Raw genomic sequence first — 24720 nt, forward strand, 5'->3', positions numbered from 1 at the left:
AAGCTTTGTTTGAGAATCTTGAAACCCTTCTAAGTTTCTCCTCAACCTTCCATCTCCAAACGAAACTGAAGTTACCAATAACACCCTCTTGGATTTGCTTAAATTTTATGTGCACGATCAGCAAACCTTGTGGGAAAAGTTTCTCCCTCTTGTTGACTTTGCTTACAATAACACTATCCATTATTCCAATGGAAAGGGCCCTTTTGAGATTATTTATGAAAGATCCTTACCAACTCCTTTAATGCAAACTAAAGAGAAAATCTTTGCCACTGATCAATTCGCTGACGGCTATGACTTTGCTTATGTCACGGTGCGGGAAGCCATTTAGAAAGCTCAAGAGAAGCAAAGGGCAGCCGCAAATGAAAGACAGAGGGCATTTCAAGTAAAAGAGGGCCAATGGGTGCTATTAAAGTTTGATAAAGCCAGGTTATTATTATTATTTTTAAATTTTTTGGCAAAGAAAGGAACCTTCTGTTAATGTTTGAAAAAATTCATACAAAACAGCAGCCCCGAAGGTGCTGAGTATGAGAAAAACCCCAGCCTGTTCCAGAGAAACCTAGCTCACTGCCTAGGGAATCTCTGGTACAGGGGCTAACAGCCAAGTGGGGGGACTATACAACCAGCGAATCGCTTGTGGAGTGAATATGTAGAAAACTCTTGTAGGCCAAGCCTTGCAGAAACGTGCGCGTCTTGCGATAGTCGCCCTAGAGCCCATGGCCCACGCTCCCAGGTGGAGCGCACGGTGTAGATGATATCCTGCCAGATGGCGACCAAGGTAGCTGAGGGTGGAATCGGATGCTCATGTATATGTTGTAGCTGTCATTTATGATGGGGCTAGGTCCGGTGTAGATGATATCCTGCCAGATGGCGACCAAGGTAGCCGAGGGTGGAATCGGATGCTCATGTATATTTTGTAGCTGTCATTTATGATGGGGCTAGGTCCAGTGTTGGATGCTTTGAAATGGTCAGTTAGAATACCCAGTGTACAAGTGCCCTTAGGATAAAGACACCTCTTGGTGATCCTATATATATATAAGCTAGGGCTCATACATAGGGGTCCCTCGGGATGAACTCCTTGGGAGACCGGGAACTTGACAGGTCTATGCCTAGTTTGGCCTAACAGTTGGGCTGATGGATTCTCATGCTTCTGGACAGGAGAGTTGTGGCCATGACATCGCATGGTGCTTGGCTAACCTCAGGCTCGTAGGTGATCCTTTATGTTGAATCTAGGGCTGAGTGGTGAGCTCGCTAGCTCAACAATCAGGTCTTCTAAATCTATGGTTGTTTTTCGGCACTTGGTGTAATACCAGAACCTAGACTTCACCTAGTCTTGGGCCTGGCTAGCCCTCGCCTTGGGTCCCCCTTTCAGTCTGACAAACGAAAAAACAGCACAAAATGGGCAAGAAGGGAAGGAAAAGGAGAAGAGGGGAGACCTGGCTGGGATCTATGGTAAGGTGGAAGAAGGATAAGACGTGCAGCAGGGAGCTGGTGGAAGGGAAAGTGAGCAGGAAGAGGGAGTGGGAAGTTAGCAGAAAGGAGCAAGGGTCTTTGTTTTCAACTTTTCCTTAGAGGGTGGATAGTACTTTCTGAAATTTTACTCAGTTGATGGGGTTTCCTGGTTTGAAAAATGAAGCAAATTGCAAAAAAGGAGTGCACATACGTATCCATATACACATATAAAATGAGTAACTCACAGGGCCTGGGTTTTCTGTAGCATGAATCAATTCAGAATGTTCGCTCTCTTTCTTCTTGTAGGTCACGAAGAAATGAAAATTGTATTTGTGGATTCTATTTTTCATGTAAAATCCTGGATTTGTTTTGGTATTTTGATACGTGAATCAGATCCGCTAACCTGAAGGTTTTAAATTCATTGTTTTATTGGCAGCTTGTGGAGTTGTCTCACATCGGCAGATTAAGAGGTAATATCCATGTCTTTGTTGAATGGAGTTTCGTGTACCTCCCACTCCTACTAAGTTTATGTTTCCTGATATACATGTAGATACTACTGTTCATGATATTAATTTGCAATAATTTACTGTTTTCGTACACTTGGACTTGGCAGTAGCCTCTCCATCATAGTTACCAGGGAACGGCGTTCCGACATCTGGAACGTCTGGAACGCCGTTCCAGGAAGCAAGGCAGAACTGGAACGTTTCCCAAATTTATTATTATTATTATTATTATTATTGGCTCTTTGAAAGTTTTAAATGGGCATTTTAGAGCTTATATAGAAATTTTAAAGCTGTAAAATGAGTTTCTTTCATTTTCTAACATAGTTTTATGTCATATGATGACGTGTCGTATATGACGTGGCGTTCCGGCTCCCGTTCCCCTGTTCCCCCTTCCTGGAACGTTCCCGTTCGGACACCTGAATTTCCGGAACGTTCCCGTTCCCAGGTAACTATGCGAGTCTCCATATCTCATGGGCAAATTCATGGTCACAATTGAGGTCCCATGCTTTCTTGCATCTAATTCGACTTAGGGGCATCCATTTCCAAATGGACTTGAAATATTTCAGTTGGGGCTATGAATAACCTTGTTGTATACAATGGCATCTAGCCAACACCACTATCTTCTGGATATTTACATTTAGGGGAGCAAGGTAGAGGTGTGATGGATTACTAAACCATAGAGGTGTGATGGATTACTAAACCATTATAGATGTCATTATCCTGGCTCTACCTCTAGTCGGCCTTAGAATCTCATCCATTGCTTTGACAGTATGCTTGAGTATTGAGTTGGCCGTTATTTTTAATACTTACTCTACCTTAAGAGTCTCTTCCTTGCTAGATTCATTCTGTTTAACAGCCTCCTCTTTCCCTAAGAGGGAAGATCACCTTGTGTATTTCCGAGGGGCAGATCGGATAGAGTGCTTGATATGACAAGGAATGCAGGGAAGCTAGGAGCTTCTTTGCCCAGTCACACCACTTAGTGACGTCAGAGCCGCTTACCAAGCAATGAAGAGGAGGGGCAAACTATGGTGCTTGCTATAATATAAAGCCACTTGCTGGACTAAAACTTCTGACAAGGGAAGGCTGGAAACTGCTAACTGCTAACTGCTAACTGCTGGAAGGCTGGAAACTGATAACTCCAGAGATGCTAAATGCTGCTTCGCTTCTTGCTTCCTTCTTGCCTTGAAAGAATTGACTTGGAAGCCAGAGGAGAGGCATATATACCTCTTATACAGGGCTTGGAGGGGCTGTCTTCCCGTCCAAAAGTCATAGATTGAAGTCTGTTTACAGACCGGAACAGCCATAAGTTGAAGTATGAGACTGAGACAACCAGCTGCCACGTCCTAAGCCCTTGGGGCCCTATAACTACGTGCCCATGTGCCCCTCCTATCCATTTGGACAGTCCAAAAACTGTCCAAGGAGGATAATTATGCATACCCCCAATGACAGGCATGTATAACCCAAGGTCTAACCCTAGTCATCCACCCCTTGTCCTCCTCACATGGCGGCACACAGGTGGGGCACCAATATTTCTAACAGCCCCTCTCAATGACCTCACTGTTGCCCGTGCCCATGTATCGAATGAGATGTTTCATCTGCTCTCTAGGAAGAACCTTCATGAATATGTGGAAGAACGGATCAACTTGACCTGCTCATCTTGGATCAGTTCCCTGGAAATGGTACTGAACCTTGGTGTACTTCATCCTCGTATGAAAGAGGTGTTTGGTAATCACAATGCATTTTTTGTTATCACTAAGTATCATTGTCGCGACTCGCATTGTCCTAAAGGGGGTCAGGTCCTCTAGCATCCACCTTAGCCAGATAGACTCATATGCTGCTGTGTATGCCGCTTTGTATCTTGCCTCTATTGAAAAAAGAGTGATTTTGAGCCATGGGATGGTTTTTTCCTTGCGTAAAACAATATCTTGTTGTAGACTGTTTCATATACCTTGTGTGATTTACAGGACCCAATGAGAGTAGTACCTGGCTGGTACGTGATTATATACCCACAATCACCTTTGAGATACTTGAATACCCTCATTTAGCCTTCTAAAGAGTCACCCTTGGCTTAGATCATAGTAACCCCACTGAAAAATTGATGCCTGGTCAAGTAAAGTACCCTCCATTTGCTGGTACCCTCCGGTAGAAACGACCAAGGAGATGTGTCGACATTGCGTGATTGGAGTTACTGCTTCTGTCTAGTTCTCCATTGGTAATCTTTTCAAAATTTCAAGAAGCACTTTACCAAAAGTGCCAGCCTCGAAATGACGACTGAGGATAGGAGATTCTACTAATTGCAGGTGGCCATCAAGCTTCCAAAGAACTGAAAATACCAGAGCCTGAACTAGTGGTAGTTGCCTCCTGTGGTGATTTTTTATCCTATCCCTTCTCTAGCGCCCTTGCTTATAGAACAACAAAAGGACCTGCTTGCTGTGCTATTCGATCACATATAATTTCAGCTATTGAAGTGCAGACAAGGCGGGGCGACCTTTTGGTCCTCCTCAGTGCCTTGCTACAATTGTTGCGAGGTTGACTACAATATCTCGAGGTTTGAAGAAGAAGTCCTCTCCTCCGACTTGGAGGTACTTGGGGCAAAAACCACTTAAGAAACTAACATTGTATGCCCAAACGACTAGGTTGCCTTTGAAAACAAGAAGACTGGAATTACCACCAGCTGAAGATGTCGTCATACTTGATCTACTTGCTGAGAAGGGGGAAATCAATTGGCAGCTTGGAAAATGAAGCATGATCATTCATCCTTCTAACCTAGAAGTTGGTTATGGTGAAGCTAATTAGTGTCATTAAATATTTTAAAAAGTGTCAAGTTTCCATTTCCTTATCATGTTCGTGTGTGTTGAGAGTGCCTGGCTTGTGAGTGAGCTTTTGCATGGGCTGTTGTGAGGTTGATGCTTTTGTGGAGGGGGGCTGATCACCACAAGTCGTACGGAGGTCATGGCTTGGAGGTTGGTCGTGAATTAGGCGTTTGGGCCTAGAGCATGCAATTTCTTCGAGAGGGACTGAGCAGTCGTGGCTTCGTTGAAGGTTGCGCCATCAATCAAGAGGGAAGGGCTGATTGAGATCATGGGATTTTCGGGGTGATTCCCAGAGGAGCATAGTGTCTGTGACTTTGTGTGATTGCATTCCAGTCAGATTGTGTGAGAGATTGTCTTGATGTTTATGAGCTCTGGATACCTGCTCTAGATGTTGGTGCATATGCTCTGTCTTCATGAGCGTCATACTGTGTTACTGATCCTGTTGGTGTCTCTTTTCACTTTCAATTTGAAGATGCAGTTGGAAATTGTGGGAATTGTTTAAGTTGAAGAAGATGAAGGCTGCCTTCCATGCCCGTGGGCTTGTTTGTGTGATGATTGAATGAGAGTAGATCATTTTGGGTGAAGAAGATTGGTCAGACTAGAAAGAAAGAAAGAAAGAAAGTTTATCAAAGTCTTCGGAAGACCGATGGGCCTATGAGACTGTGAAAAACCTGGTACAAACGAGCTGTGGTGGTGGAGCTACTAAACGAGCATCCGTACCAATGCAAAATGCAAAAAATGCAGAATGGTAGTACTAAGTCCTAAGTACAACATAGTCATGTCGGTGGTTGACTATATATCAATCTCATCATCATCATCATCATCATCATGACATCAGGGTGGATGAGGCAATGGGGGCATGAAATCGGCGATAGAGTGCTGTCGGCCACTCGTAGGTGCAGCCCTTGCACGTCAGGGATATCATGACCCCTATCGGTCGGGCTCTGACTCTAAGCAGGGAGGGGATGTCCCCAAGTGTGATCTGTGTGTCGACCCTCTGTCTGAGCTGTCGGGTCACTGGCTTCGGGTCACGATCATATTGAGGCCTCGTCTCGTAGGGGTCCATGTGATCCGGCTGAAAAAACTCCGTGATAGAGCTCTGAGAGGGATCAGGCAAGGAAAAAATCTGCTCCTGTCTCCGTGCTCGAAGTATCCTCTCGTGGTGTCTGAGTACCTCATGAATGAAACCTGCCAAACATCGCTAGTCTGGGTAGGAGAGGAATCGGGCCAAAATCCCATAGCTATCTCTGAAGAGGCAGTAGAAACGCATTCGGATCTCATAGTAAATAGGACACTTGAAGATGTAGTGCTCCTCTGTCTCAACCTCCTGCATGTCACATAATGTGCATATGTGCCTCTCCTTGGGTAGTCGCTTTGCTCTGCCGCTCTCGATACGAAGTCTATGTGAAGAGACTCGGAACTGCCTAATGGAGATCCTCAATGAGTGTGGTAAGTAGATCTGCGTGTATCCTGGGGGGTCAATGAAACCCTCAGCTGTGATATGTAAGAAGTGATCTCTGTAGAAGCTAAGCTTCACTGGGAGTTCACTCGATCCCAACCAGGTTCGAAATGTGTGTAGCTGTAAGAGATCCTCATGGATAACTTGGTTGACCTTGTGTGATAGGAGAGGAGAAAACGGATCATCCATGCTGTATTGGAAGGGAGGTAGTCTATCCATGTGGAGCCCCAAGCGTTCAAACCATCTCTGTGTGCGTGCATACCGGCATCTCTGGTCCCCTCCTGCTGCAAGTGCCATAGAAGAGGTTAGTGCTAGCCATGGTAGCATGCTGCTCCCAGAGGTGTAATCCCCATACTCCTTGACTTGGTACAGATATGTGATGACGTGAAATGTAGCATCTAACTGTAATGGGGATGACCCAAACTCAGCTTGAATGATTTGGCGAGGAACATATGGCTTACCACAAATCATCTGTGATAACATGATAACCTGTAGCTGTAGAGAAGGGGGAAGGGGCAGATTTGGAGATGGGGAGAGAATAGTAGAAGGAAGGGAGGAGAAGAGAGAGAGAGGAAGAGAGAGAAGGATGAGGGGATATAGAGATGGAGAGAGGGAGGAGAGAGAGAAAGAAAAGAAAGAAAGAAAGTTTATTAAAGTCTTCGGAAGACCGATGGGTCTATGAGACTGTGAAAATTCTGATACAACAAGCTGTGGTAGTGGAGCTACTAAACGAGCGTCCATACCAATGCAAAATGCAAAAATGCAGAATGGCAGTACTAAGTCCTAAGTACAACATAGTCATGTCGATGGTCAACTATATATCAGTCTCAGCATCGTCATCAATATCATCATCATCATCGGCAGCAACAAGATATTAGGATGGATGAGGTAGTGGAGGCATGAAGTCGGCAATAGAGTGCTGTCGGCCACTCAGAGGTGGGGTCCTGGCACGTCTCCTGGTCGTAGCTCTGTGTTTGACCAGGGCTACTGTGACCCCCGTCAGTCAGGCTCCGATTCTAAAGGAGGGGATGTCCCCAAGTGTGATCTGTGTGTCGACCCTCTTTCTGAGCTATCGGGTTACAGGCTCTAGGTCACGGTCATGTCGAGGCCTTGTCTCGTGGGGAACGCTTCGGTGCCATGGTGACTGGCCCTGGAGAGAGGAGCTCGAATGTAGGCAAGGAGAAATGGATAGCAAAACCGTGCTTTAATGAGCACCTGAGATAGTGTGTGGGAAACACGGAAATGTTGATGGAGAGGCTCAGAAGAAAGGTCGTCGAAGAAGCTTTGAAATGGGGCTTGAAAGAGCCAAAATAGGGCTGTGGAGAGCCCTTAAAAGAGATTGAAAATTTTCGAGTTCTTTTTTTTTTGGGGTTTTTTGGGAAGACCTAGGTCACCTAGGGCAGTTAGTACAGTTCTAGCCTAAGATCTTTAGGACTGTTAGGGCACTGTCTTAGACCAACCTAACCCTGACTTTAACCTTAGTTAGTACTAACCTAACCTAGAACCAAACTAACTAAACCTAAGTGACTAAGCCTAACCTAACCCAATCTACTAACCTAACCCACTCCACTAACTAAACCTAACCAGCCTAACTAGACCTACTGACTAACCCTAGTTAGGAATCTTAGACCTTAATCTAAGGTTGGCGTCAGAAGTGGCATCGAGGCGGCGGCGCACGGGCGAAGATTCGTGACAATGATGGGATTCATGGCGATGGCGAGTCTGCTACACGCGACGATGATGGCGAATCTGTAGCGTCGAGGGAATTCATGGCGATGGCAAATCTGTTGCACGCGACGGCGATGACGAATCTCCTACGCCTTTTTGGAGCTGGTGGCTGGCCTCGTTATCCATAGTGCGCTTGTCTGTTCCGTGACTGCGTGAATGATCAGCTGGGCTAGCTATCCTTGGTGCAAAGTGGAGGGCTATCCTTGGCGCACAGCTTTTGGAAGATTTATTCGTTCTTTCCTTTGTGGCGCACAACTTTTTGGAGGTTTCATCGTTCGTTTGAGTTTGGTTCTCTAAGTTGGTCTGCTGTGCAGCACTGGTTTCTCCACTTAGGCAACCTGCTAGACCATAGTTGTTCTCTCTTAGGCCAGATTCACCATTCTGACGTTTGCGTAAGAGTTGAAGTGAACGGTGAGAGGGGAAGCAAGGGTGCTAGACTCGGTGCTCTGATACCAATGTAGAGAAGGGGGAAGGGGCAGATTTGGAGATGGGGAGAGAATAGCAGAAGGAAGGGAGAAGAAGAGAGAAGGGGAAGGAGAGAGGAAGAGAGAGAAGGATGAGGGGAGCTTAGGCAGTAGGTAGCACGAAGGAGAAGGGAGAGTAGATAGGATTAGATGACACAATCAACAGGTACATAGTAGGGGGTGGATAGAGACTTATATAGTCCCTCCACATTTTCCACCTAAAGGGCCTCTAACTTGGCCTCTTTTTCCCCTTCAGTACAGTAGCCGCTCTACACAGGCCCACGCTGTATCTGACAAGTCTGGCCCCTAACATGGGCCATACATCTCCGCTGGACAGACCAGGGAGTCAAAAAGCAACCCCTTGGTTCGTGGATCTTGAAAGTGTGAGCGGAAGCACTCCGCTCACACTACCTCTGTAGTCTGGCCAATGAAGCATATCCTCTACTCAAGCGTGCTCGCATCGCGGGTCTCAGTGTGAAGATGGGTCCGGAAAAGACAACCCGAAGATAAGTGTATGATGAAACTATCTCAACAGGTGACCCGTCAAATGTGAACTGCTCCTGGCGCATGACGGCTCGAGATTATTGAAGATCATAACCTTGGTTTTACCCAGGTTGACCTTCAAATCATGAGACTCACAAAAGGATTGTAGTACGTCAAGGTGTCTCTGGAGCCCCTCTGTTGAGGAAGACAAGAGAGTCACGTCATCTGCATAAAGCAATATCCGGATCAGCGTGCCCGCAAGAGAGCAACCTACTCCCTCCTATGTTTGCATCACTGTCTCAAGCTCGTCAATGTAGAGGCCAAACAAGGTAGGTGATAATGGACACCCTTGTTTGACCCTGATAGTCCTCATGATCTTGCCTATCCACCCAGATCCTGCCCGAACTCTCCCTGAAGCTCTCTTGTAAAGTGCCATGACAGCCCAAATGATCTCCTGGTCACAACCCAAATCCTGTAGGCGTCGTATGAGGTGGGCACTCGGCATTGTGTCAAATGCCTTTTGAAAATCCACAAAGCAACAATAAACCCTTTGCTTCCATGCCCTCGCCTCCTCGATGATACATCTGAGCGTGAGAATGTGGTCCATGGTTCCATGATCACACCGGAATCTGGCTTATCCTGTTGCTCTGAGTCCTCGACACTCCGCAAATCTGCTGACCTCGGAATCAAGTACTGATGCATTAATCTTGGACATGACATGTCCAATCATAATGGTTATATAGTTCTTTGGGCTCATGGGATCCACTGCCTTGTGGATGGGTGAGATAGTGTTAATGGTCTAGGTGCGTGGAAACCCCAAACAAACAGCTTCATTAAAGAGCTTTGCTAAGATCGGGGCTAGGAGGTTAATCCCATATTCAATGAACTCAGTGCAGTCCCTCATGATCATTTGCTTGGCCATTATGAAGTTTCATTACGGCATCCTTTACCCCCCCAGTGAAGAGGGTGCAGGATGTGGGGCGTGGCATATGTGATAGGTTAGGGACTGGCCGATTTGGGAGTGTGCGTGCATAATCATACCAGACCTGAGTGTCAGTGAGTGGCGAGGGGGACTGTCCCTCTAGAAATCTTTGCCAAAAGTCCTTAGAGTTGTTACTAAATAAAATGTTCAGTAACACGTCATTTGAGCGAATGAAGTCTAGTTTCTTTCTACGTACTAGTCACCGATACTTGCGTAAAATCTCTAGTTTGCTCGAAAGACTGTTTTTGGTTTCGAATCTGAGCTGACGGCGTAAAGCCTTAAACTCATCATCATACCAGCTATTACAGGGTATTGTCCCAAGGGGTGGTGGTCGGGTGGAGCGGGTGGTGTGAGGGAAAGCGCCAAGGGCAACCTCGTGTAGTGAGCGGGTGACTAGGGCAGCACGATCCTCTAATAGGGGTATGAAGTTAATATGAGCGAGAAGTATGTACAGACAGCCAGAGTTAGAAATTGAGTGATCGCGGTCAAAGCGTATATGATGACAGGTGGAGTAAGAACTCAGTGGGATGGAAGGTGCTGTGCGATGGGGAGTGGAAGTGCGAAAGAAAAGATAGATAGGATCAGCCCTTGGAGAGAGAGGTGCTACGGTAAAATTAGTGATGCGAGACGTAAAGGCAGGGGATCCCATGATGTAATCAACAATGCTCGAGCCTCCCCCATGTGAAAAGCACGTGAAACCACCTGATGCGGGCCATCTATCAAGGGTAAGGTGGAGTAGCAGTCCTTTACAGATCCACACTTTTGGGGACCATTTCAGTAGAGCAAAGAGATGCACATTCTAGGTTTCTTTGGATCCGGATTCCGCACATGGACAGTCGGGATCTGTTTGTTGCAGTTTGCTTCTTTCTCTTGAGACCTCCCACTTTGCTAGAGATATTCGAGGTGAGGATGAGACATCTCCATTTGTTGCTCTTTATCAATCCATTGTTGACTTTTCTAGCTGCGGAGAAGTCGTCCTAGTTAGGGACTTCAACACGAGGACAGGCGTCTGTCAAGTACTACTCCTCGACTTTAGGGTTGATTCCACTTTACTACTAGACATTGACCTTGAGGATGCAGGTATGCTACAGGTTTTGGTTGACAGACGAGGTCCGCCAATCACATCTTATGGGCAGTCCCTATTAGACCTCGGCATGATGCATGATCTCATTACTTGTATCCCTTGTCTCATCTCTGTAGACAGACTCCCATGTATACCCGTTGACTACTTTTAGTGGTCGCTCTGGACTCTGATGTGTCTGTGTAAAAGACTTTGTCGTGACCTGTATAGGATATTGAGAAGTTCCCTGGTTCTGACCATAAGATACCATTATAGTTCCAAATGGTGTAGGATAGGGTCTCGGATATTTGAGTCTCATAGGCCCCGCTGCCCTATGTAGGGGGAGCGGGTTGGTGCCCTACCTGGGAGTGTAAGAAGTCGTCCCCTTCGTACCAGTGCCCACTTGCCCTCCTTTCGGACTGATCCCGCTTCTGTAACAAAGAGCATCTCTCCTCAACCTGTAGAGGGGTGAGTCCATGGAGATCGTTGGCTGATCTCGAAGGACTGACCTGCGTCGTAGAGCTGAAAGTCGTGCCCGAGTGTCATGGAACCGTATGATTAGGGGTTGCTCCCGGTTGGGGTCTCTCCCCACCCGAGTGTCATAGGAACGCGAGGCCTATGGGACCCAGAAGAAGCTGAAAGTCATGTTTTGGAATTGTAGAGGCTTTCCTTGGCATAAAGGAGCTGGTTTGAATGAAGTGTTACATGATGCAGACATTATCTTTCTTGCAGAGACTTGGGAAAGGGATATATGCAGGATTCCTAAAATGGATGGCTATTTGGTGCACTCCGTCTGGCAAAAGCAATCAGGCCTACGAGGGCAGGGAGGGGTAGCATGCATATACAAAGACCATATACACGACAAGATCTCTATGGTCAAAGATGACATCCATAAGCGCTACATATGGGTTATGGTAAAAGGAAGCCCTTTGCCATTGTATATTGCAGGATGCTACATTCCTCATAGAGAATCCCCCTTCTACCAGAGGCATGAGATTGACCCATCCCAACCATTTGGGGACCTATGCTTAGATATTGCTATGTTCAGCAAACAAGGAAATGTTATGCTTATTGGGGACCTAAATGCACGCATAGGAGACTCACAATTTCAATATCCCACACAGCAAGAATACATAAAGGAGCATGAGATAGACATTGACCCCAGCTGGTGTAGATGCTCGAAGGATAAAGTGGTGAATGCACATGGTACAGCATTGGAGCATGATGAATGGTATGCACATGTTGGTGGTAAATGGCACAGCCCTTTTCCCAAAATCCAATTCCCCTACTTGTTTCCCTGCCAGTGGGGGGGCTAGTGTAATTGACTATGCATTGATTCATCTGGAAGCTTGCAATCTTATACACAATTTCTCACTTGGCCCAAAGTCTCTTGATTCGGATCACATACCACTCTATGTAGAGCTTAATATATTGCTGGCCAAGGCAACTTTGGAGGAGCATAAAGCAGCTGAGTGTGGCTATCAGGTGAACGAGGCAAAAAAGGTGGAATATGCTGAAAGTTTAGAAGCATGTCTGCTGGGAAAACAGAAATTTGGCTGGGCACAATTGAAGAATGCCATTCTCACCACAGCTAAGACAGTTTTAGGGTGCAAAAAGAGCAGTAAAGAGCGTAAGAAAGGGCTGCCATGTAATGAGTGGTTTGATGCTGAATGCAAGGCAGTTAGGAGTGCACTAAAGGGGATTCCAATGGGAGATGAAAGAAGAGCAGCTGAGAAGCAGTTCCATGCTCTCACACGTAAAAAGAGGCGTGTTTATATTGAGAAAAAGGAATGGTCAGATGCAATTGATTTTGTCAAGAACCCTAGAAGAGCATGGAAAGGAGTTAAACAAAGGCCAAATGACATCATGGGAGATTTTACAGAAATAGAGATGCTTGAGTATGTTCAACAACTCTACATGCATCCCAAGGCTTGGCCTATGGCGAGCATGTCTCTCAATGGTAATACTCAAGGTATTTTCTCATTGGAAGATGTGCAAGATGGCCTAAAGAAAATGGCAAATGGGAAGGCAGCAGACACTATACACCTCACAGCAGAACTCATTAAGTGGTCCAATGAACACACGCAAAGGCACATAGTAATGGCACTAAACCAAGCATTCGTGTATGGTTTCCCAACCGATTGGCAAGAGAACTGGATCAAGCCAATTTACAAGGGAGGTGACCGCAATCAAGTGTCAAACTACAGAACCATTATGGTATGCTCTACTCTAGCCAAGCTATATAGTACAATAGTAGAGGCAAAGCTGAGTGCTTGGGCAGAGAAAGAAAGGAAGAGGGCAATGGGACAAGCGGATTTCAGGCCCAAACACTCCACTGTGGATCATCTAGTTACTCTCCGAGTGTTGATGGAGGACAGCCGCCTTAAGGGGAAGGCACTCTTTTGTTGCTTCATTGATTTTAAGAAGGCATTCGATACGGTGCCTAGGGATGTGCTATGGGAGAGAATGGAATGCATAGAAGTGCCTCAGGAAATAAGGTTTGCTGTCTTTAGACTTTATGAGAAAGTAAAATGTCAATTAAAATGTAAGGATGGGATGTCACAAGAATTTTATAGCAATATGGGGGTCAAACAAGGATGCCCACTCTCACCCACCCTGTTTGGTTTATGCATTGATAGACTTGAGGAACTGATGCACACAGAAGCAGGTAAAAGAGGGTTGTCCAGCCTCTACCTAGCAGATTTTGAGATTCACTTGCTTCTTTATGCGGATGATGCGGTTGTTTTCACTAATAGTGAGGGTAAGATGCAACAAATGATGGATATCCTCAGCATGTTCTGTTCGGAAAGTGGGCTGGCTGTGAATGTTTCCAAAACTAAACTCATGATAGTCAAGACTATACAGCCAAGTAATCCCCCTTCAATCTCATATATGGGTCAACTTGTTGATACAGTGCACTCATTCAAATACTTAGGAATTGAAATTCCAGCCAATAACAAATGGAGCAGCTGTGTGCAACGGAGAATTGATGTAGGATGGGGAAAGTATTATCAATTTGAAAATGACTGCAGCAATACCAACACAAGAAGGTGGCAAGTACGAAACATGATTTTTGGGGCATATGTGGTACAAACAGTGCTCTATGGGGTAGAGGTGTGGGGGGGGAGTATACCATCATCAAAATGGAATGATGTAGAAAAAATGCAGAAATCTTTCATTAGAAGACACCTTGGCATCAAGGCTACCACACCCTACTCTCTCCTACTCATAGAGACAGGATGCATACCCATAGAGTTGCATGCCTTGAAGAGAGTACTCAGATACATCACAAAGGTCAAGTGCATGAATAATGAAAGGCTGCCAAAGAGGGCATGGGTAGAAAGTCAAAAGTCCCAAAAGACGAATAAGGGTAAGATTTTGGCATCTGGATGGGCACTAGATTTAAAAAAATGGTTCCAAAAATGGGAGGTAGAGAGGTACTTGGACTACTCTCCAGAGGAGGTAGATGAGGATGCCTTTCATCATGACCTGCTGAATGCACTACACAGGAAATGGCAAACAGCTGAAAACAGAGATAAGTTTGAGTACTACCGTACATTTATCAACCCCGAATATTGGGCTACCTATACAGGAAGAGAAACAGCCACGTAGAAGTACATTTGCACACCTATGGCAATACATAAGCGAAGAGCTTTGGCCTCACTTCGCACCCGATCACACCAGCTGCAGATTGAAATAGGAGGATGGGAAGATATGCCAAAAGAGAGCAGAATATGCCAATTATGTGACCAGGGAATGGCAGAAACTGAAGAACACATGGTAATGATATGCCCTTACTATACTCACATCCGGAAAGCATTTAGCTCTCTTCTCGAGGGACATAACAGACTGGCTGATATGCTACATAGCGGGTCACCCCCAGCTTTAGGAATGTTTGTCTATAAGCTTTTCAAGCACAGGAACTCACCTAAGACATAAAGGTAGTTTCTCTTAATACCCTCCCCTCCAAGGGAGGAGTCTTTGTGTACGAGGATTTTGTATTGCTCAGGTCCCATAGGCCGATTTTTGGTCTTGATATGCTACATAGCGGGTCACCCCCAGCTTTAGGAACGTTTGTCTATAAGCTTTTCAAGCACAGGAACTCACCTAAGACATAAAGGTAGTTTCTCTTAATACCCTCCCCTCCAAGGGAGGAGTCTCTGTGTACGAGGATTTTGTATTGCTCAGGTCCCATAGGCCGATTTTTGGTCTTCAGAGGACGATAATATATTCTTCTTCTTCTTCTTCTTCTATCCTGTGCTCAGCCACACCCGGAGTGGCGGCCATGAAAGCAGTCGCATCTGCCATCGGTCTAGCCTCAGTGCGTGGGATTCCACATACTCTGATGTTGAGAGCCTTGCTGGCTCTCTGCTACTCCTTCATGAGGGTAGCTGAAACTGTATACCTCCTTGAGCAAGGTCTCCTAGGCCTCTTGTGTGTCAGCCCGTAGCTGAAACTGTAATGGCTGTGACATGAAAGTATGGGGATGAGTTCGGAAGTTGGGCGGTGACTGGGTGAGCTGGGTGAGGTATGGAGATGACAGTATGAGGCAGTCCCAATGGGATGTGGGAGCATGGGCTGACTAAGAGGGAGAGGGGAGAGAAAGGCTGAATCGTAATGCGGAGCAGTGTATGACACCTCCAAACTAGGTGTCATAAGTGGTGAGAGAGCTGTAACAGGAGAGGAAGGGAAGGAAGCAACCGATGCCACGGGTATGAGTATGTCAGTGATAGTGGTTGTAGTTGTAGCTGGGATGTGGAGGCTGTACCTGAAACTAGTGCTGAAGTGGATGCTGAAGTCGAAAGCCAGGATGTAGAGGGAGCTGACACTGGAACTGAGAATGAAGTGGGGGCTTAAGTCGAAGTAGAGATAGAGGGAGCTGAGGCTGGAACTGAGAGTGAAGCGAGAGCTGAAGTCGAAGTAGAGATAAAGGCTGAAGTTGAGGTTGAGGTGGGCCTCGCCTTTGCTTTGCTGTCAACCCCGAGTCCACTTTGGTTGTAGCGCGTGTTCACATCCTCAAGTTTCAGTTGTGTTGGTTGCTTTGTTGTCGTCTTTCTTGGCTTTGTCCATCTCTTTCTTGGCTTTTGCCATTTCTTTGGACTGATTTGTGTCCCCCCTTGGTGTAGGTCTTAGTACACGATTGGGAGTGGGAGCATAGGCTCCCCCCGCCATGGCAGGAGGCACACCCAAGGCGGGAGGTGTAGGAGCGGGGCGGCAGGGCGGAGAGTCGAAGAGGGGAGCTGTAGAGGCATGCATCAATCTTGACATACCATGCACGTGGGGCTTGTTTCAACCCATATAAAGCTTTGTTAAGCTTGCAAACCCTGAAGTGCATTGCCAGAAAGCTCAAATCCAGGAGGTTGTTTCACATAAACTTCTTCCTGCAAGTCCCCATTAAGGAAAGCTGCTTTTATGTCCAACTAATGGACATTCCAAACAAAATTTGCAGCTATGGCAATAACTGACCTTATGGTGGTCATCCGAGATGTAGGAGCAAAAGTCTCATCATAATCTATGCCCTTCTTCTGTGGATAGCCTTTGGCAACCAGCCTTGCCTTGTACCTGTCAATGGACCTATCTGGCTTCCTTTTCACTTTAAAAACCCACTTGGTACCAATGGCATGCTTACCTAGTGGCAAATCCACAACATCCGAAGTCTGATTTTTCTGAATGGATTGCAATTCATTGCATGGCATGCATCCAATGCACATTATCCTTTGCTTCTTCAAAAGAGTCAGGTTCTTCTTCATGAAGAAGAGTACCTGCATAAGCTGTCTCAACTGAAAGACCCCACCCTGTGTACCTTACTGCACTACGAGTCCTGCCAGGCAATGGGGCCTCAAGCCTACTCTCCCTTAGACTCTGTAGCAACCAATTCGGGACTGTTTTAGCTACGTGTATCTCTTGAATCTCTTGCCTGACAACTTCATCCTCACCCTGCGGAGATACAAAATCAGCTTGTGGCTGAATCGGGGGGTGGCAGTTGGAGGTGGAGAGGTAGCCAGGGGAGTTGAAATGGCGAAGGAGGGAGCTGGGACGGCGTAGGAGGGAGCTGCTGCGAGGGGGGCTGAGGCGATCTGAAGAGGGAGGGGCTGAGGCGGCGAAGGAGGGAGGGAGGGAGGCGGAGAGGCTAGGCTGAGGGGTGGGGAGCCTAGGTGGGGGGGCGGAAGGGAGGTGTGGAGGAGCGGAGGGGCTATTGGAAGGTCTGAGCGGAGAGCTGCAGGCGGGGCAGCAGGAGGAGCAGGAGCGGAGCAGGAGGTGGGGAGCTGCAGGTGGAAGCGGGAGGAGGAGGAGCGGAGATACGGGCGGGCAGGGCAGTGAGTAGGAGCGGAGGGGCAGGAGCAGCGAGCAGGAGCGGAGGGGCGCAGAGGAAGGGGCAGTGAGCAGGAGAGGCTGCGGGGAGGCGGAGAGCTATGCTATGATTGCTTGACGGCGGTTCAGTCATTTCTTGTTATCAACGTGTTTAGGCTAGATCCTGTGGGAATCTAGCAACAGGCTTGACCTGCCTAGCTTTCACTGCTTGTGATCTGTAGACATCACAGAAACATTGTGGTGTCTTGTTTGTTTATTGTTACAGAACGCAATACATGCAGCAATAAAGCTAAAGTTCCACTGCCTATGCCCAGATTCCATTGGTCTCTTCTTTACTTGCATATATTTTTGACACTTGCGATGAGACCCTTGCTTTGAAGTGGGGTGCAAGAGGGTTTCTTACTATTCCTTGGTGTATCATCTGCGATAAGAGATTTAGGATAGCCTCACACTGTGTCATCAGTTTGTTTACTATTTTCTGTTTGCAACTATTTGGTTATTATTTGTCTTTGACCTTGAGATGAGACCTTCCTTTTGAAGTGGCTCCAAGCAGGTCTGGTAATATTCATGGGTGTATCATCTGTGATAATGAGTTGAGGATAGTCTCACAGTGTATCATCAGTGTACAAAATCATTGGCCTATTCTAATACGAAACAGGAGTAGTTGGCCCTTGCTGTCAATGAAATGTGGGAGCAAATCCCCCTTGTTAAAGAGGAGCACACTATTTCATGGACTTCCCAAGACGTTGTAATGGTTGAAAACTATAAATGTTGTACATGTTGTACACCTCTAGACCTGGTAACCACATGCATAGAGATGGGTTTCGCGTTTGTATTGCTCATTTTATGCTGCAATCTCTGAAACAAGTAATATTAATGTTTTCTAATACCAAGGTGTTGTAATGGTTGAGAAATGTAAATGCTGTACATGTTATAGACGTTTAGACCCTGGTAATCACATGCATAGCGATAGTTTTCGTGTTTGTATTGTTCATTTTTTGCTGCAAACTCTGAAACAAGTACTGTCAATGTTATCTAATCTGTGTAGCCATCTGGAGTTTTGGGGGAGGAACTATATCCTTTCTACTTTCATCTTTTTTAATTTTCGTTTCAAGGCCTTGCTTGTTATTTTCAAAATCTCAATAGTTGCTCCTATCATGCTTATTATCTTCTGGGAGAAGAAACAACTCACCCATCCATATCTATAGAGGTCTTGAATGAGTTAATTGGCTACATACTCTGAGCTATTTGTCTGCTCACATGAAGCGTGGTGCATGGCACTGAGATATCTGGAATGTTGCAAAAGTTAGCAACATGTAGATGTTTCTACTAGGCCAGATGTTTACCCTTGTTCATTGTTGAATGCCATATTGATAGGTATGTAGTTGTAAGGTCCAGGAATGAAAGATTGTCAGTTGGTTTTATGGGCTTCAACTTTGGATTGTGGAAAAGAGCGAACTAAACAGGATTCTCAGCTATTTGATGCTTGGTTCCCTTTAGCAGAGTGTAGTTATGAATGAGTTCATAACTCAAAGCAATTCTTTTTAAAATTGCAGTAACAGGAGATGATCGAATCCGTTTTTTACATAATCAAAGTACAGCGGACTTCCAGTCATTGAAAGAAGGCCAGGTGAATCTAAGACTTGCTCAGAAAACATGTTTTTGCACACATTCCAAAGGTTTGAATCAAGGGTTGAGTGTGCTGTTTATGGTCGTGTTGTTGGTCTGTAGGGTTGCGATACTGTTTTTGTGTCATCTACTGCAAGAACTATTGACCTTGCTTCAGCCTGGATTATGGTATAGTTATTGTGAATGCAGTAGAACTAGTCATTTGCTCTTATGTACTCCTAAGATTGGTTTAGATCGTTGTTTGCTTTCATCTATTCTGGAAGCTTTCCAGTTTTGTTTTGTGAATCTCATGCTGCAAGAGCTTGACACATGCCTTTGCAGAAAACTGCAGTTATCTTATTCATTTCACCAAGCATGCGGCAGAATCTTTTGAGAATGCTGAATAAGTATGTTCATCTGCTTTTTCCCACTTTTCTAGAGGTGTCTCGTTTTAGAGTATTTAAAGGCTAACCCGTAAGCTCCTGCGAGCTTCCCCCTCCCCCTCCGTACCTCTACCTCCCCCTCCCTCGCCATCCCCGCTCACCTCCGCCTCACCCCCCCTCGCACCTCCGCTCACCCTCACCACGCTCACCCCCCCCCCCCCCCCCCCCCTCCGTCTCTCCCCCTTGCCCCTCCGCTCCACCCCTCCCCGCTTCCGCTCCACTCACACCCCCTCACCCCGCCTCACCCTCCCCGCCTCGCTCCGCCCCCCCTCGCCACGCCCCCCCCCCCCCCCCCCCCCGCTCCGTCTCTCCCCCTTGCCCCTCCGCTCCACCCCTCCCCGCTTCCGCTCCACTCACACCCCCCCCGCCTCCCGCTCCGCCCACCCACCCCTCGCCCCCCGCCCTCACCCCCTTTTGCCTTACCGCCCCCCCCCTCCATTTCACCCCCGTCTCCCCTTCCCGCTCTCCGCCCCCCGCCCCCCCCGCCCCTTCGCTCCACCTTTTTTTTTTTTTCCACCCTTCCCCCCGCCCCCCGTCCGCCTCTCGCCCCACTCCGCCTCTCCCCCGCCCCCGCTTCCGTTCCCGCCTCCTCTCCACCGCCCCCGATCCCCGCCCCCACTCCTCCACCCCGCGCCATCTCCGCTTCTTGCCCCCCCATCCCGCTTCCTCCGCCCCCCGCCCTCCATCCTTCCCGCCACACCCAGGCTCCACCCTCCCGCATCTACCCCCCCCCCCCCTTTTTTGGGTGGCAGCCTTTTCCTCATCGGAAGCCTCGCAGTTTGTCTTGGCGGTATGGCGGCCCCTTGCCCGGAACCGGAGGCCCAGACGGACCCTCCCTCTCCAGATGCCTACCGCGTCATCCTGACAGAGCAACAATCATCTCGGGTTCAGGAGGTTGCCAATGACTTTGCCCTTACCTCTGTTTATGGCAGTCATTGGACATTCCCCCTCCAGATCAGCCATCAGGGACTGGCTTCAATCCACCCTCATGCTAGAGGACGGCCATATTGAGGAGGTGGCCCTTATGGGAAGGGGCATCTTCTGGCTCAAACTCTCCAATGCGAAAGCGGCGAGCAACCTGATTGCTGGCTCCCCCACGACTGTGGATGGAAAGATTGTCATGATAGTCCCGTGGTACCGCGGATTTAGCGCAGCGGATTTTGATGCTCAGTTCCGTATTCCTCGTCATCCAGTGACGCTAGTTTTTCCAGGTCTTGCTGCTGAGCTACGGCCGATTGTCAGGGACCTGGGCTCCCACTTTCGCTGGGTTATGCACGATACTTTCGCCGATGCGGTGACTACGGCAGGAGCCCCCCGAGTCCGTGTGGCTGTGGCGGATCCTGCGACTCTCCCGACAGTGATCGAGATCGTGACAGATGCCGGCAGCATCACACAGAGCATGGTAGTCACCGGACAGCCAGGGCAGTGTTTGAGGTGTCACGGCTTCGGGCACCTGGCGGCTGTTTGTCCACGCTTCGCCAGCTCTTCTCGACCCCCCCCTCTCCGTCCCCTCCCCCCCCTCCGGGCAGCCACGCCAGGAGGAGCAGAGGCAGCCGGAGCCCGGACCAGAGTTAGCTGGCGGCTGGACTGAGGTTTGACCCCGAGGGGGCAGACGTGGAAGATGTTATTTCAGCAGGGAGTCGGTTCTTGTGTCCCGCGCCGAGGTGGAGAGTGGCTACCGTCCCTCAGGTGGATCTTCACTTCCGTCCCGCTCACTCAGTCCCGTTCCCCACTCGTTCGTAGCCTCCTCATGGTTTGGAGGCGGCTCCGCCTCAGTCTCATTCAGTCCCCTCCTAGCTGTCAGGAGGAGATTGATCGCCAGCCGCTTATCTGGGGAACGGTCAGGTCAGAGATGCCGAGGGCCTTCAGTTGGGGGAGAGATCACATATCAGGTGGGATGGCTGGATGAGGGGGCCAGCGCGGTCCCTTCGAGTTTGGAGGGATACGTACAAACATCTGGAGACGGCTGATCTTGCAGACGCAGCTGGAGGTGCACGTGGAGCCCATGCGAGACGCACGGAGATCGACGGCGCGATCCCAGCTGATTGGTTGGTTCCACCTGAGCCTCAGGTCCTCATGCCTGGTGACGCCCGCTGGCTGGGACAGTTCACCCCCCGTGGCATCCCACTGGTGATCGCAGGACGTATGGATGACTCCTCTATCTCCTTCTTCGCGGTTTTTGGGGATGGACGACTCAGGAGAGAGGATGCGCTCATCGACCCCCTACTCCCATGGCAGAGGGTTCGGGTCGTAGGCCTTTTGGGGAAGGTCTGGCGTACCGATCCTAGCATCGAGCAGGACCAGATGCAACTTTGGCGTCTCTGGCTCTGGGAGGGGCGGGCCTTGTCAGAGCTTGATTGGGACCCAGGAGAGTGGTGGTGGCCAGAGATTGTGACAGGACAGGGGCCGACTTCCTTCTTCGCCTATAGCACGACTCTGGGCAGGCGAGTTCTTGGGAGGATGCAGAGCCGCCCCCCCACCCAGCGGCCCAGCTGGTATGCACATGGTATTTCCAGGTTCTTTTTGCAGGCATTCTGGAAGGCCTTGTGGGAGAGCTGGCGGCCGCGGAAGATCTCATACTTCCTGTGGCTTCTTGCCCACAAAGGTCTTCCAGTGGGGAGCTGGTTGCGGCAGATAGGCCAGGATGGATGTTGCCAGATTTGCCATGAGGATGAGGAGTCACCAAAACACTGCCTGTGGAGCTGCACTCGTGCCCAGGAAGTGTGGAGGTGGACTTTCGGGATTCTTACTCGCGCAGCACCAGAGCTAGGATTGATCACTTGGGACGCGTTCTGTTGGTGCAGCACCGCACCTGGTCTTCATCACTTATTCGAGGCATGCCAGCAGGACCCCACTTTCCTTATCACACAGGGGACGTGGGGGCCGCTCGAGGGTATCCCGCAGCACCTAGCAGAGGCTGATACAGGAGTTCGGGAGAGACAGCCAGTCTGGGAGATTATTAGCAGCATTGCAGGGTGGCACATCTGGACCTCGCGCTGCGCGCAGATCCTCGGTGGCACCTCCTTATCGACTGCCCAGATCATGACGGAGATTTGGAGCGAGATTATTCATACCCTCAGAGGCCAGTGGGACCAGATTCAGGGAGATTCCCGGGCCGGTCAGGAGAAGCGGAGACGCTTCCTCCGGGCTTGGGACACACAGGGCCTCTTCTTCGAGCAGACTTCGCAGGGCCTTCGGTGGCACTACTCACCACCCCGATGGCTGTTCATTCACACTCGTCTTATCCCTCCGTGAGAGTATGATTTATTCTGTTACCTTTTAGGGCTGTGTCCGATTTGTGAACGCAGCCCGTCAGCTACAAGCTGACCTTTTGTATCTTGTTCTCGAAGTAATATAATTAGCACTGTTTTTTCGGCAAAAAAGAGTATTTAAAGGCTTTTTGTTTCCCTCCATAGAAAATATATAAACAAAGTCGCACCTGTGCTGTGCAAGTTGTAGCTGTGTATAACACAAAGCAAGCTTGGAGGAAAAACCTGATCATAGCAAGTTATTCCTTGGTTATACACGTAGGTCAAAGGAACGTAAGGAAGAACAGAAGACCTAGCTAGCAAATAAGCAGGTGGGGATATTATTGCTAAGCAATCCATTCGCACCTATTGAGAAAAGTGATCCTCTCATTAAGTCCACAAAGAATCCTCTCGATGATTTTGAGCTACTCTAGAGACACCCTGGCAACAATCGCAGGTACCTCAAAGAGAACATCATGTCCAACCAAATGGCTGTCAAAGTATTGAACTTATGAATGCAAGAACATTTAGCATTCCATATGTTCCATGCTATCAAACTCCCAACCCTTCTTCTAAGAAAGTATATAGGAGGACACCCCTGGGATGCCATGTTGCAGCCCCCTCAAATCATACTGAAGTAAGCTCATGTGAAGAGACAAAGAAGTCCCATATTCCCAGCCTCTCCTCAGTTTGAATGCAACCAGTACGAGTGCTGGTACCCCCATCATATATAGCCAGTACAAGTTCTGGGAAGTGTCAAGGGAGTTGAAAGGCAGCGTAGTGATAGAATGTGAGGCATGCGAGACTCGGAGTAGAGGACCGAATCTCCATGTAAAAGTAGCCAAAATAATAAAAAGATCCAGGAGCCATGAATCTCTCTGAGGAAGCTGTATCTGTGGATTCCTGCTACCAATTTGAGTCGTACAACCAAAAAATATGGTTGCTTACTAGTGGGCATCTTTGTAGGCAACTCGCCCTCCATCACGCCGGCTCTCTCTCTCTCTCTCTCTCTCTCTCTCTCTCTCTCTCTCTCTCTCTCTCTCTCTCTCTCCGAGGACGTTAATAGACTCTACTTCTATTTCTCTCTCCGCTACCTGCTCGGCTCCTGTCTGCCCCTCCGCCTACCTGCTTGGCTCCCGCTAGCCCCTTCGCCTACCTGCTCACCCTTCCGCCTCTCCTTTGGCTCGCACCTCCGCCTCCCTGCTTGGCCGCCTCCTCACCTCCTCCGCCTCGGACCCACCCCCCGGCAGCTGCTCCACCTTCCGCTGCTGCTCCACCCCCGCTTGCTCCTCCTCGCCAGCTCTGCCCCTTTTTCTCGCCCCCGCTGCTGCTCCACGCCTCTTGACCACCTCCTCGCACGCTCCGCCTCGCAGCCCCCTGGGCCTGCACCTGCAGCTCCGCCTGGCAGTCCTCCACCTCTGCCTACAGCCCTCATGTTACGCTCTAGCCGAGGTAGCATGACCTCGGAAGAATCAATCGACATTTCCCTTAAAGGATCTATCTTTGTAAATTATTTGTTTGCGCTTCATGTAAAAGATCGGGAGGGAATTAATGTCAAGGTCCTAGGTGAGGGTCGATAACATCAGACTAGGTAGATCTAAGGCTAAGGGCCTAATGCAAAGATTGTGCCTAGGGGCAAAGGATTTAATGCATCCCAAGAGAGGGGTGAAATGTTGCATTAGGAAGGCCCTATATGGATGACATGTGGCATCTAGATCTATCTAGGGAGATGGGGCTTGTTGAGGCTAGAGAGAGAAGAGAAGGATTTTCACGTAAGTTTTTTTGATCGGAATTTTCTCTGTTGACTCGTGAGCTTCAGCAAGGTTGGCTGGGTGGATTAACCATGGTGCTGCTCCCGTGATCTGCAATAGGAATTAGATAGTTAGTCTTAACATTTGGTATCAGAGCCCAAGGCTACGAATTGGAGGGGATTGCACGACGATGACGAACGGGATGAGTAGGGCAGCGTGAGCTCGAGGTGCAGGCCTGGACTGCCCTGGTGGCTGACGACGGATAGGCGTGGAGCGTAGGTGGTGAGTCGACCACTTGTGACCTTCACGTGATGGACAGATGGGATCGACGATAACGGGCGACGACGAACTTGGAGGGGGCTACCCGTGACGACGAATCGCTATTGGTGGTCCTCCCGCACTGCTATCAGGATTTGG

General features: G+C 48.5%; 1 protein-coding gene across 3 annotated transcripts in view; it reads left to right on the forward strand.

Moving 5' to 3' along the window:
* The window catches only part of LOC147886581 (Glycine cleavage T-protein family), a 147244-nt gene that overhangs the window by 31349 nt on the left and 91175 nt on the right, over positions 1 to 24720 (forward strand). For all 3 annotated transcript variants that reach the window (XM_087395456.1, XM_087395457.1, XM_087395458.1), the window contains exons 3-6: positions 1886 to 1919; positions 18810 to 18883; positions 18985 to 19050; positions 19204 to 19268. In XM_087395456.1, coding sequence (XP_087251582.1) covers positions 1886 to 1919; positions 18810 to 18883; positions 18985 to 19050; positions 19204 to 19268 — 239 coding nt within the window. The remainder of the gene's footprint in view (positions 1 to 1885; positions 1920 to 18809; positions 18884 to 18984; positions 19051 to 19203; positions 19269 to 24720) is intronic.

This window comes from Dipteris shenzhenensis, chromosome 24 (assembly GCF_047967505.1).
Source record: "Dipteris shenzhenensis isolate YYH24624 ecotype China chromosome 24, Dip_SZ_1.0, whole genome shotgun sequence".
Taxonomy (NCBI): Eukaryota; Viridiplantae; Streptophyta; class Polypodiopsida; order Gleicheniales; family Dipteridaceae; genus Dipteris; species Dipteris shenzhenensis.